Raw genomic sequence first — 12,587 nt, 5'->3', positions numbered from 1 at the left:
GGCTGCGCGGCCCCTCCCGGCGGGGGCGGGGGGAAAGCGGGGAGGGGGGCGGGACGGGCTCCGCCAAGGCCGGTGGTCGGTGCCCGAGCGGCTTCCTGGGCCCGGTGCTGGGGGGCGAAACCCCGCCTCGGGGTCACGGAATTGTCAGGGTCGGAAGGGACCTTCTAGAGCCCATCCAGTCCAACTCCCCTGCCAAAGCAGGGCTGCCCAGAGCACATCACTCAGGAGCATCCAGGCGGGGCTTGAAGATCTCCAGAGAAGGGGACTCCACATCCTCCCTGGGCAGCCTCTGCCAGGGCTCTGCCACCCTCACCCCAAACAAGTTCTTCCTCACATCCCAGTGGAACTTCCCATGGTCCAGCTTGTGCCCGTTGCCCCTCGTCCTGTCACTGGGAACCACTGAAAAGAGTCCGGCTCCATCCTCCTTCAACCCACCCTTTAGACACTTGTAAGCATTGATAAGGTCTCCCCTCAGCCTTCTCTTCTCCAGGCTCAAGAGCCCCAGCTCTCTCAGCCTTTCCTCATCAGGGAGATGCTCCAATCCCTCCATCATCTCTGTTGCCCTACGCTGGACTCTCTCCAGCAGTTCCCTGTCTCTCTTGAACTGGGGAGCCCAGCACTGGAGGCAGGATTCCAGTTGTGGCCTCCCCAGTGCAGAGCAGAGGGGGAGAATGACCTCCCTCCACCTCCTGGCCACACTCTTCCCTCCGCAGCCCAGGACCCCATTCACCGGGTCGGTACCGGCCCCTGGAAGCTTCACGCCTATAAGGGCCTTTGCGGAGGAGGAGCCCAGTCCCCGCTGGAGCCGCAGCCGGCAATGGCGTTTCCTTCCTGCCTGTGGTTGCCATCCTCCCGGGCCTGGTGCCCCTTCCCCGCTGCTGAGGGAGTGTGGCAGCTGGGGGCAGGGTTTCAGCTCAGCTCACCCTGCTCCCGCTGGGCTCGGCGCCCCCCGGACATGCCAGGGTCGGGCAGAACACCGCCATGAGCACTCCGGGCCCGGGCTGCAGCCAAGGGGGCTCCTCCTGTGGTGCTGCCCCAGCCGGGCACAGGAGAGGGAGAGGCAGATGGCAGGGCTCGGCCCGCCAGCATTCCCTCAGCACCTGTCGGGAAATTCAGAGTAATCTTTGCTGTGGGTTTTTATTACTTGCCCCTCAGGAGCAGGGCAGAGGCTCCACACAGGGCTCCGGGTCAGGCCTGCTCCTCCAGGGCTGGGGCCGGGGTCCCCGGTGGCTCCAGAGCCAGCACCGCTCCGTGTCAGTTGCTCGGCGTTCCCATCTCCAGCTCCTCGTCTTCATCCTCTGACCAGCTCAAGCTGTCGTCTGAGTCCTCTCCTGGTGCTGCCCCGGGCTCCCCAGCGTCGGCAGCCTCCTTCTCCGGCTCACCCCGGGGCTGGGGCCTGCTGCCCGGGAGCTCCAGCCTGGCCCAGGAGCCGGGGCTGGCTTTGTAAAGTGTGATCTCCACCTTGGTGGGGACCATGCTCACAAAGCTCTTCTCTACTTGGATGACCTCGAGAGAGGAAAACATGCATTGAGGGGGAGGGAGGGCAGGCAGCACATGCTCATCCCTCCCCTCACGGGCAGCCTTTCCTTGTCTGCCAGGAGACAGAGCCGGATGGATGCTGGGCTCCAACTTAGGTCACAGGATCACAGGATGATATGGATCACAGAGGAAGGGACCTCTGGAGATCATCTAGTCCAACCCCCTGCCAGAGCAGGGCCACCCAGAGCAAGTCCCACAGGAACGTGTCCGGGGGAAGCTTGAATGTCTCCAGAGAAGGAGACTCCACCCCCTCCCTGGGCAGCCTCTTCCAGGGCTCTGCCACCCTCAGTATCTATAGGCATTGATCAGATGCCCCCTCAGCCTTCTCTTCTCCAGACTAAACAGACCCAAGTCCCTCAGCCTGTCCTCATCGGAGATGCTCCAGATCCCTGCAGCGGGGATGGTGCTGAGCTCAGGAGGGCCCAGCTGCGATGGCAGCCGCAGTGCAGCCTTCTCCCCGGGGCAGCGAGCTGTGTGGAGGCGGGGATGTGCCCACCGGCCATACCCACCGCCAGCAGCACGCTCCGCTCCCCACAGGCACAGGCAGCACGCGCCAGAAATGAAGGCAAGAAATGCACATGCAAATTCCCCAGTCTCGCTGCTCCTCCCCAGCCAGCCAGCAGCTGCCAGGTGGGAGAGCGAGCGTCTCGGCAGGATTGCAGGGGGAAGACAGGGACCTGCTGGGCCAAAGACCCTTTGGGGCACCCTGGGACCAAACCCCAACACCTACAGAGCCAGCAGCGACATCCAGCTCCGCTCTTAGTCCGGGATCGATTAGTGCCACTGCTGGCAGCCTCCAAAACAACCCTCCTTGCACCTCCTAAGGCATTTCCTAGCAGAGGAACACTTGTCATCACGCTGTGTCAGTTCTATGATCCTATGAGATGGCTATAAATGCCAGCACCTGGGCAACCTGTTCCCAGACAATCCCACCAAAAGCAAGCCAGCACCGTGGCAGCACTTAAAGGTGAGTAGCCAGGGTGCCTCGGGTAGTGCAGAACAGTCAGGTGGGCTGTCCTGGTTTGATTGAAACAGGACTCACTTCTCTTTGAATGCTAGGGAAAACTGCACTTTTAGAAGACGCTAGTGTCTGAATTTGTGACAGTATTTACTTTACAGCCAGCTCTGGGGTACAGGTTTCAAGGTCTTGGTGTTTCTGAGCTCCCAAGGTGTGAGGACGAGGAGGAGTGAGATCCAGCCCCAAGCTGCCAGCGGGGCTATTTCATACCATGAACATCACATTCCATATCAATTAGAAAGTTTGCTGAGGATTTCTCTTTCTCCCTCGATGGCTGGGATCCAGGGAACTCAGAGCCCTGAGCCCTTCCCTTCCCCCCGGAGCTGCGGCGCTCGCAGGGTCCCCCAAGGGCTGTCCCTGCGGGGTGTCCTGTGATGGGATGGGCTGGGACAGTCCTGGTGGGTTTTATATCAGTATCAGGATTGATAGTGGCTCTTTAGTATTATTAATGTTTATTATTTAGTCTTATTCTACTCAATCTGTTTATATTTCAACCCTCAGGTTTCTTTTTTTTTTTTCCCCGATACCCCTTCCTGGGTGGGATAGGGGTCATCAGGGGATAAAATAATTGCCTAAGTGACAATAAATTGTTGTGGGTTTCTCAAATTATAGCACGGGCACCCAGCCCAGGTGCAGTCCTGGCACGGCTCCCAGGGGGTGCTACCACTATGGGATCAGCAGAGGAAAACCTAATTTCATCAGCAGCCTCTGCTGCTAGAGAAAACTGGAGCTGTGGAGATAAACGGGTCCTCTCTGCTGTGACAGCCGTGGCAGACCTGTGTTTCTCCGCAAGGCTTTGAGAGCTGGCAACGAATCGCACAGAGGCAGGGGGGCTGTGAAATGGCTGTTTGTTCCACAGATGTGCCAGCCAGGGAAGAGGCGGCGTCCCTGGGGCCGCAGCATTTCTCTCTCATTTCTTCTCTAATGCAGTCAAAGCCTGCCTCATGCTCCATGCACAGAAGGACGGTGCAGAAATTGCAGCAACAACCATTTTGCTGCTTTTTTGCAAAAGTCTGAGAATCCTGACTATGCAGAGAGTAATTTTCCTTACTGGGAGGGAGGGTTTGGGGCTGCAGATGCTTCTCCCAGAGCCCAGGCTGCCTGGCAGCGCAGCAGCCCAGCCCGGTGCAGACCACGCAATAGGGAAATCAAAGTAAACAGGATCTTACCCCCCAGAGATCCAGTTCTGCCTGGAAAATCTTATTCCCTTCAAAGATGACGTGAACCTCAAGCTGAAAGACGAAGAGAAGAATGGGACCTGAGTGGGTAGGGCAGCACTGCCCCGGGCAGCACAGCTGCCTTCCAGCACTGTAACGCATCCCGCATCCCAGCTCCAGTGCAACACTCCTGCTATCCATCCCCTCAGGGAGCATTTCACAGAATCACATGGTGACTCCACCACCTCCCTGGGCAGGCTGTTCCAGTGCCTGACCACCCTCTCAGTAAAGTAATTCTTTCTAATATCTAATCTAAATCTCCCTTGCCGCAACTTCAGACCATTTCCTCTGGTCTTGTCGTTCGTCCTTTGGGAGAAGAGGCCAACACCTGCCTCTCTCCACCCTCCTTTCAGGTAGTTGTAGAGGGCAATGAGGTCTCCCCTCAGCCTCCTCTTCTCCAAACTAAACATGCCTAGTTCCCTCAGCCTCTCCTCATAGGACTTGTTCTCCAGACCCCTCACCAGCTTGGTGGCTCTCCTCTGGACACGCTCCAGCACTTCAATGTCCTTCCTGTAGTGAGGGGCCCAAAACTGAACACAGTACTCGAGGTGAGGCCTCACCAGTGCCGAATACAGAGGCACGATGACTTCCCTACTCCTGCTGGCCACACTATTCTTGATACGAGCCAGGATGCCCCCTTCAGAGCACGCCAGGTTCATCTCTGCCACCAGTCGAGGGATTTAAGGCCAGCAAAGCCACCCCCTAGGGCTGAAAGCCACTGAGCCAGAGTAAGCAGACGCTGTGGCAGCAGCGAAGCCACCAGGTTCTCATTGGGCTTGGGGATGGCCGGTCAGCATTGCCAGCCCCAGCTGCAGCAAGAGAGCAAACAGCCCATCGAAGAGGCCTGGCTCATCAAAACCCAGGTGCCATGAAAGGCTGCACCCCCAGCCCCACTCACCGTGGTGCGGTTGGCTTTCACGCTGCTGAGGGCGGGCAGGGGGTTCTTGGCATAGACCGTCACCACCACCTGGCTGCTGGTCTGGTGCCAGTCCTGCCGGCACGACACCGCCTTCTTGTCCTGCTGGGGAGAGGGACTGTCATGGCAGAGTGTCTAGCCCAAGCACACCCCAAATAGAGGTGGTGTCTGAGCTGGGGGATGCCTCTTTGCACGTCTCCTTCGCAGAGCGCCGGCTGAGGTTGGCATCACCTGAGCAAGACCAAACCCTGCCTTTCGTGCAGGTTTTTGAGGGGAGGTGGTTCATCTGAAGCTGGGCAGCCCCTGCCAGGTTGGCCCATGCAACGTGGGGCATCTGTGCTGTGCTTGGGGTTGCTCCAGAAGGGCGTGTTAAGACCAGAGACATCCCCTTCTCATTCCAGAGTCATTCTGCTGTGCCCAAGCTCATAGGCGCTGTGCACTGTCAGGGAGCTTGGTCTGGAGGGCAGTGCAGGGGCTGTTGCTGGACATGGATCATGCCACCACACTAGATGTGGGAGACAGATGAGCCCCAACTGGCCACGTGTCCCCTTTCTCCCACAGGACTGCCACCTCATCTGTGCCACTGGCAGCTTTGGCTACCCAGGAGGAAAAGCAGCCCCAAACTCAGGCAACAATTAACAAAAAGCACGTGCATCGTAACATCCACTGTTAGGTTTTCTGCTCCAGGACAAAGAACCTCCAGCGCTGGGTCCATTTTTGGGCCCCTCACGACTGGAACGATATGGAGTTTTGCCAGCCAAAGAAACACCCAGGAGGAAACGCAGCCCCAAACTCAGGCGACAATTAACAAAAAGCATGTGCATCATAACATCCACTGTTAGGTTTTCTGCTCCAGGACAAAGAACCTCCAGCGCTGGGTCCATTTTTGGGCCCCTCACAACTGGAACGATATGGAGTGGCTGAAGTGTGTCCAGAGAAGGGCAACGGAGCTGGTGAGGGGTCTGGAGCACGAGACTTGTGAGGAGCTTCCTATGGCACATCTGCCCATTGGGTGTGAGAGCTTAAAAGTTTTGTGGGTGCAGTAGCAGGACGTTAACCAGGGGATGGGTGAAGATTAGACATGCAAAGCCTGCGCAGCCATCTGTCGGCAATTATGAAAATTAAAGGGGTCTGGAGCACAAGACTTGTGAGGAGCTTCCTACGGCACATCTGCCCATTGGGTGTGAGAGCTGAAAAGTTTTGTGGGTGCAGTAGCAGGACGTTAACCAGGGGATGGGTGAAGATTAGACATGCAAAGCCTGCGCAGCCATCTGTCGGCAATTATGAAAATTAAGACAATTAAATGCAGAAACAACGTGCGAACGCACAGCAAGGGAAGGAGCCCTCCTCAGGTGTCAGTGATGGCACTTTGCTCGCACGAGTCGCCCCCGCTGAAAGCCCCCCCCTTACCCCCTTCCCCGTCCAGCAGTGCCGCCCGCTGCTGCAGCCCGGCTGCTCCAGGAAGGCGCTGAAATCCGTTGTTTTGACCCCACAGCAGCTCCAGTACTTCATCCTGGGGAGAGCAGGGCGACCTGAGCAGGGGGTGCCTGCAGGAAGGGGAGAGGGAACCCCGGCGGGCTTTGGGGTGCCGGGGGAGTGGGGCTCAGCGCCAGCAGCCCCCCCTGCCTGCCTGTCCCCCAGGGGGGTGTCACCCGTCCCTGCAGCAGCTGTGCTGCTGAACCCGCACACCCTCACGATGCAGTGCTGTCAGCCCGCAGCAGCGTCGCTTTGCTCCCCGGTGAAGTGTTGTTTCTTACCCCTCGTGAAAGACAGGAACGCCAGGATGGAAAGTACAAACCTCTGTGTTGCTCTCTGGGCCCTGGTAGGTCTGTGGAGTGAGAAGCAGAGGAAAGTTTGGGCTGTGCCTCTGGTAAAGCACGGCACGGTGCAGGCAGGTGCCCGCCTGTTGGTGCCCATCTCCACAGAAGGCACAGCACAATGCCCACCATCACAGAATCCCATGGGGTTGGAAGGGACCTCTGGAGATCATCCAGTCCAACCCCCTGCCAGAGCAGGGCCACCCAGAGCAGGTTGCACAGGAACGTGTCCAGGTGGGGTTTGAATGTCTCCAGAGAAGGAGACTCCACCACCTCCCTGGGCAGCCTCTGCCAGGGCTCTGCCACCCTCACAGCAAAGAAGTTCCTCCTCATGTTGAGGTGGAACTTGTTCTATTCAAGTGTGGGCCCGTTTCCTCTTGTCCTGTCCCTGGGCACCACTGAAAAAAGACCAGCCCCATCCTCCTGACACCCACCCTTTAAGTATTTATAGGTGTTGATCAGATCCCCCCTCAGCCTTCTCTTCTCCAGACTAAACAGACCCAAGTCCCTCAGCCTTTCCTCATAAGAGAGATACGCCAGGCCCCTCAACAGCTTCGCAGCCGCTGTTGTCCCCTCTCCAGCAGTTCCCTGTCCTTCTGGAACTGAGGAGCCCAGAACTGGCCTCAGTGCTCCAGATGGGGCCTCCCCAGAGCAGAGGAGAGGGACAGGATGACCTCCCTTGACGCACCCTTTCACTGGGTCCGGCATCTGTGAGGCCTTATTCTGGGACTGTCCTCAGCCCAGGACCGGTCGGGTCTCAGGGCAGCCTTGCAGGGACTCCCGTGTCACCTTCATCACCCTGGCAGCAGCCCTTCCCGGTGCCCTCTCCCAAACACAGCCTGGTCCCAGCCTGGGGCTGGGCAGCACCAGGACAGTGGGCAAGTTTGGACACCACGGAAACTCACTCCGAGGTTCAAGGGGCCATTTTTCCATCCTGTCCTTTCCTCTGCTTCCCAGAGTGTGTCAGTCTCATGTCCTCATCCACCTCCCGCCTTTTGCTCCCTGCCTGCCCCCTTCTCTGCTGCTCTCCAAGCATGGTCCTCCGGTGCATGTCTCTGGGCAGGCAGAGGGTCCTGCACAAGGCGGCCAGACAAGGGGCAAGACAGAAAGTGGGCTGTGCTGCACTAATTAAATGCAGGTGGGAATTATTCCATATGAATTTTACCTACATGCCCATACCCCGAATCAGAAAATCAGAGAATGGTTAGAGTAGGAAGGGACCTTAAAGATCAACAAGTTCCAACCCCCTGCCCTGGGCAGGGACACCTCCCACCAGACCAGGTTGCTCCAAGCCCCATCCAGCCTGGCCTTGAACCCCTCCAGGGATGGGGCAGCCACAGCTTCTCTGGGCAACCTGGGCCAGGCTCTCACCACCCTCACAGCAAAGAATTTCTTTCTGGTATCTCATCTCAATCTCCCCTCTTCCAATTTAAAACCGTTCCCCCTTGTCCTGTCACTGCACTCCCTGACAAAGAGTCCCTCCCCAGCTCTCCTGGAGCTCCCTTCAGATATTGGAAGGCTGCTCTAAGGTCTCCCCGGAGCCTTCTCTTCTCCAGGCTGAACAACCCCAGCTCTCTCAGCCTGTCCTCACAGCAGAGGGGCTCCATCCCTCTGAGCATCTTCGTGTCCCTCCGCTGGACCCATTCCAACAGGTCCATGTCCTTCCTGTGCTGAGGACTCCAGAGCTGGACACAGAGCTCCAGGTGGGGTTTCACGAGCACGAGTATGTTCTTATATTTCATTGCAAACAATTGGCAGCAGCGAAACGCAAAGGTACCACCAACCCAGGAATCCTTTTGCGGGAAGGGGCTGGGAAGCGACAGAGGCCGCATCTCCAGGGACGGGATGACCAGGAGCATCTGGAAGCGGTGGGCATCACCACCTCCCACCCCCCTGCACCCTGCCCCGGGCAGAGAGACTGGCCCCCGCGCCGGACCCACGGTGCTCCTGGCCGTGGGGCACAGACCACGCACAGAGGGGGCTCTGGTGGGTACTCACCGCCTTGCAGGCTGCGTTCTTGCAGGTGGTGCCAGCTCTCACCTGGGCAGCCGCCTCCCCTGCGAGAGCAACACAAGCTTCACCCTGGGCCATGTGCCTGCCCCCCAACCCCGCTGCCACCAGCCCCCCAACCCCGCTGTGGTGTCACAGCCTGGCCCCCCAGCCCAGCCCGCCACAACACGCTGCCCAGACGGGGGTTCAGCACGCAGCCCCCCACCACCTCATGCCAAACCTGCCACGTGCAACCCTGCTGCCACCCGCCAGCTCCTCTCTACCTGCACAACCACCCTCGGGTGCCTCATGCTTGGGGGAGAGGTTCAGCTTCTCCAGTGCCTGCTCCAGAGACCTGGACACTTTGATGGGCAGCAGTTGCCTTGGCTCATCGGAGCTGGGAAACAGCAGCAGCAAAGACCCAGTGGGTTGGTTTTTGGGGTTTTTTTTTGCAATCTAAGTGTTGTTGCCTCTCCTGAGGAAGCAGCAGGGCAGGACACGTGCAGAAGAAGCGGCACAACAGGGTGACACTGTTGGCTGAGCTCGTCTCACCTTGGTCTTTCCCGCTGCATCTTCTCAGCTGATTTTGGTCCTTGGATGATGAGCTCCTCCACTGGTTTGGGCTTCAGCTTGCCTGACGTCTCCTCTTGGCCGAAAGGCTCAGGGGGCTTCTCCTTGCTGTGAAACCCCTTTGTGCAACCCTGAGCAGCAGAGGCAAGCCTGATGCCTGCTTTGCCCACTCTCACCTGGCTGCTGCTCCCAAACCCTGCAAGTTCCCGTGCCTTGGTGGCTTTGTGTCCTGCAGGAATGGGCTCTGACCCTGCACCAGGGGCGTCTGCAGGGGTCACCAGGGACAAGATGGTCTGGCAGCCTCAGCAGAGCCACGGCAGACTGGTCTCAGCTCTGCTGCACCCTGGCCTGGCAGCTGAAGGGCAGCGAGAGACTCCCCCGACGTCCCCTGCTGCCTCCTTCCCTCCCCTGGGCTGCTCGGACATTGGCAGCTGTGCTGGTGCTTGGGGCAGGGATCCCCAGGATCCCAGAGGGGGATTCACAGCCCCGTCCAGCAGCCTTCTCCAGGAGAGCCTGCCCCACACTTTGGGAGCAGCTCCCTTCCTTGCAGGCTCCTTGGGAGCAGAGAGGGAATCCCGGAGTGGCAGGGTGGAGGGGGCAGCCTCGGCAGGGGCTGAGGACAGGGCAGGGGCGAGGAGGAGAGGATGGAGGAGCAGCGGGTGCATTTTGGCTGGCTCACCTTTATGGAGAGGAACTCGGAGAAGTCCGTGGTGCGTTTCTTGCAACAAGACCAGCCCTGGCACCGGGAGGGGACAAACCGGTCAGGGGTGGGCGACCCCACCAGGCACAAGGTCCCTCCCTGTGGCTGCAGCCCCAGCTCCGGCCCCACTCACCTTCAGGGCATCGTGGAAGATGGGGACGCCCGGGTGATACAGGCAGGAATCTGAGAAGGGGAAATCAGGCAGAACCTCTCAGGAGGATGGGTGCTGCCCAGGAGCCACCCATGGTGCCTGGCAGCTCCTGCCCTGTGCTCAGCTCGGCCCTGCTGAGGCCTCTGTGCCCGGGGCTGTGTGCTGGGCAAGCGGCAGGCATTCCTGCTCACCCCGGGGCAGGGCACATGAGCCACTTACCCTCGGCGTTGTGCTCCGGGTCGAACCTCTGCCCGCAGCCCTTGTTGTAGCACAGCCACGCCATAGCTCAGGCGGACTCCTGGCGTCCTTCACTCCTTCCACAAAAATCCCGTCAATCTCATCCCTGCCCGTGATCCCGCCTCTGCTTCCCCGCAGCTTCCAGCCCGGGCGCCGGGAGGTGGCTTTGCCTATCTTTGGAGGCAGCCGGAGGAGGTGGCTGGTAACTGGAGAGTGGGCTAAAGATGGACATGGCAGCTCAGCAGCTGACGGGACCCGGCGCCCGTGTTATCTCCTAAGGCATTTCTGTCCTGCCCCTGCACCCGGCAGAGGGGGTGGCCACTGCGGGGGGACACCTGGGGCGGGCAGAGGATCTCCCAGTGCCTTCCCCCCGCCAGCGTCCAGCGTGAAGGCACCGGCATCACCCCAGAGCTCACACTGGGCTCAGGGCAACCTGGGACCAACCACCCTCTATTTCTTCAGCATTTATAGAAGCAGCTGAAAGTTTCCTGCACGGGAAGGGAAGAGACTGCCCGGAGTCCCAGGGCAAAACCTCTGCTGATCTCCCCCCAGCCCCAAAAGGCATGACCATCTGCTGGTCAGAGGTGCCCGCAGACCAAAGCGGCGTGTGTGGCCAAAACATCCTTCAATGCAGGGTCTTGTGCAGCTCAGGGGTGAGATCTGTCCCCTGGGAGATGGTTGTTGTCACAGAAGAAGAGCACAAAATGTTACATGGGCCCCCTGGACCCAGGAGAAGTTGGCTTGGACTCCCTACTCCCATTCTGGGACCCAAGGGTTTTCCTCTACAAACAGGAAACCCTTTTGAGATCAAAGGTTTTACGTAGCTTCTACAAGCATTTAAAACAAATACTATTTTCTTTTTGTTGTTCCTATTTGCAGAGATGGGTGTTTCCTGGGCACTGCCCTGACCTGCTGGAGCACACAGCCCTGGAAAGTCTTTCTGCTCAGGAATCAGGTTTGACATAAGCCCTTAGCATTACCAGACAGCAGGCAGGTCCTACAGGCAGCACCCACAAGGTGGGTGGCTGAGATAACCCCATCACTGTCCCCTGATGTTTATTTAACCTAGTTAATCCCCTTACGGCAGCCTGCAGGATCTGCTGCCACCCCAAGGGGATCTCCAGAGTCCAGAGTTAGGATCAACCCTTGCCAAAATTCTGGAGCTCACCAGGCAAATGACTCCAGACTCATTTCACGCTGCCACGGTGCTCCACCTCCAGCTCGGTTCTGCCATCCCCTCCTTGAGATGCCCCAGACAGCAGCAACCTCAGGCTTTTCCTTGTCATCCCGTTAGCAAGGAAGATGGCCCTGCTGGAGGGGAGGACACGTATCACCATCATCATCACGCTTCCTCATACCTGTGTATAAATCTGCATCCAACCCAAAAGCAAGGAGGGAAACGTGAGGGAGCTGGGGAACTGTCGCACGAGGATGAGCCACACGGCATCAAACTGATGCCTCCTTCAAAGGACTGCAGCACCTCACGGAGTCATGGAATTGTCAGAGTTGGAAGGGACCTCTAGAGATCCTCCAGTCCAACTCCCCTGCCAAAGCAGGGCTGCCCAGATCAGGAGCATCCAGGTGGGGCTTGAAGATCTCCAGAGAAGGGGACTCCACACCCTCCCTGGGCAGCCTCTGCCAGGGCTCTGCCACCCTCACCCCAAACAAGTTCTTCCTCACATCCCAGTGGAACTTCCCATGGTCCAGCTTGTGCCCGTTGCCCCTCGTCCTCTCACTGGGAACCACTGGAAAGAGTCCGGCTCCATCCTCCTCTAACCCACCCTTTAGACACTTGTCAGCATTGATAAGGTCTCCCCTCAGCCTTCTCTTCTCCAGGCTCAAGAGCCCCAGCTCTCTCAGCCTTTCCTCATCAGGGAGATGCTCCAAGCCCTCCATCATCTCTGTTGCCCTACGCTGGACTCTCTCCAGCAGTTCCCTGTCTCTCTTGAACTGGGGAGCCCAGCACTGGAGGCAGGATTCCAGTTGTGGCCTCCCCAGTGCAGAGCAGAGGGGGAGAATGACCTCCCTCCACCTCCTGGCCACACTCTTCCCTCTGCAGCCCAGGATCCCATTGGCCTCTTGGCCACAAGGGCACATTCCCTCAAAACACAATAGATGACCCAGTGGTCCCAAAGGTGGGTAAAAAACCGCTGCTGGCATCCAGAGCCTCTGCTTAGGTGTGAGGAAACACGTGGAACCCAAGAAGCTGGGCAGAGCCCTGTGATGGGGAAATTAGTGTTCCGGGGGGCTGAGGGGAGCGATAGGGTTTCAGATCTCCTTGTCCTCTCTGCGGGCCGTCAGCAGGGCTGCAGCTGTCGCCATCCCCGCGCCAGGGAGGATCCACAGCTCGGGTTTCCTCGCACGCCCCGGAGAAAATGCCAAGAGGATGCTGTATCTGACCCACACAGCGAGGCTGGTGGCAGGGGGATCAGT

General features: G+C 58.7%; 1 protein-coding gene across 1 annotated transcript; it reads right to left on the bottom strand.

Annotated features, from left to right (window-relative positions):
• Window positions 1-1,118: 1,118 nt before the first annotated feature.
• ITGB1BP2 (integrin beta 1 binding protein 2) lies at window positions 1,119-10,297 on the bottom strand. Its single transcript, XM_014963069.1, has 11 exons — window positions 10,137-10,297; window positions 9,900-9,949; window positions 9,746-9,802; window positions 9,049-9,197; window positions 8,781-8,893; window positions 8,506-8,564; window positions 6,448-6,518; window positions 6,101-6,203; window positions 4,673-4,792; window positions 3,727-3,789; window positions 1,119-1,506 (listed from the first exon to the last, which is right to left on the bottom strand). Exons 1-11 carry the CDS (start codon window positions 10,198-10,200, stop codon window positions 1,255-1,257), a joined length of 1,101 nt encoding a protein of 366 aa, XP_014818555.1. The 5' UTR covers window positions 10,201-10,297; the 3' UTR covers window positions 1,119-1,254.
• Between the last annotated feature and the right edge of the window lie 2,290 nt (window positions 10,298-12,587).

This window comes from Calidris pugnax, unplaced genomic scaffold (genome assembly GCF_001431845.1).
Source record: "Calidris pugnax isolate Ruff unplaced genomic scaffold, ASM143184v1 scaffold294, whole genome shotgun sequence".
In the NCBI taxonomy this organism is placed as follows: Eukaryota; Metazoa; Chordata; class Aves; order Charadriiformes; family Scolopacidae; genus Calidris; species Calidris pugnax.
This window is presented reverse-complemented; position numbering and strand designations above follow the sequence as displayed.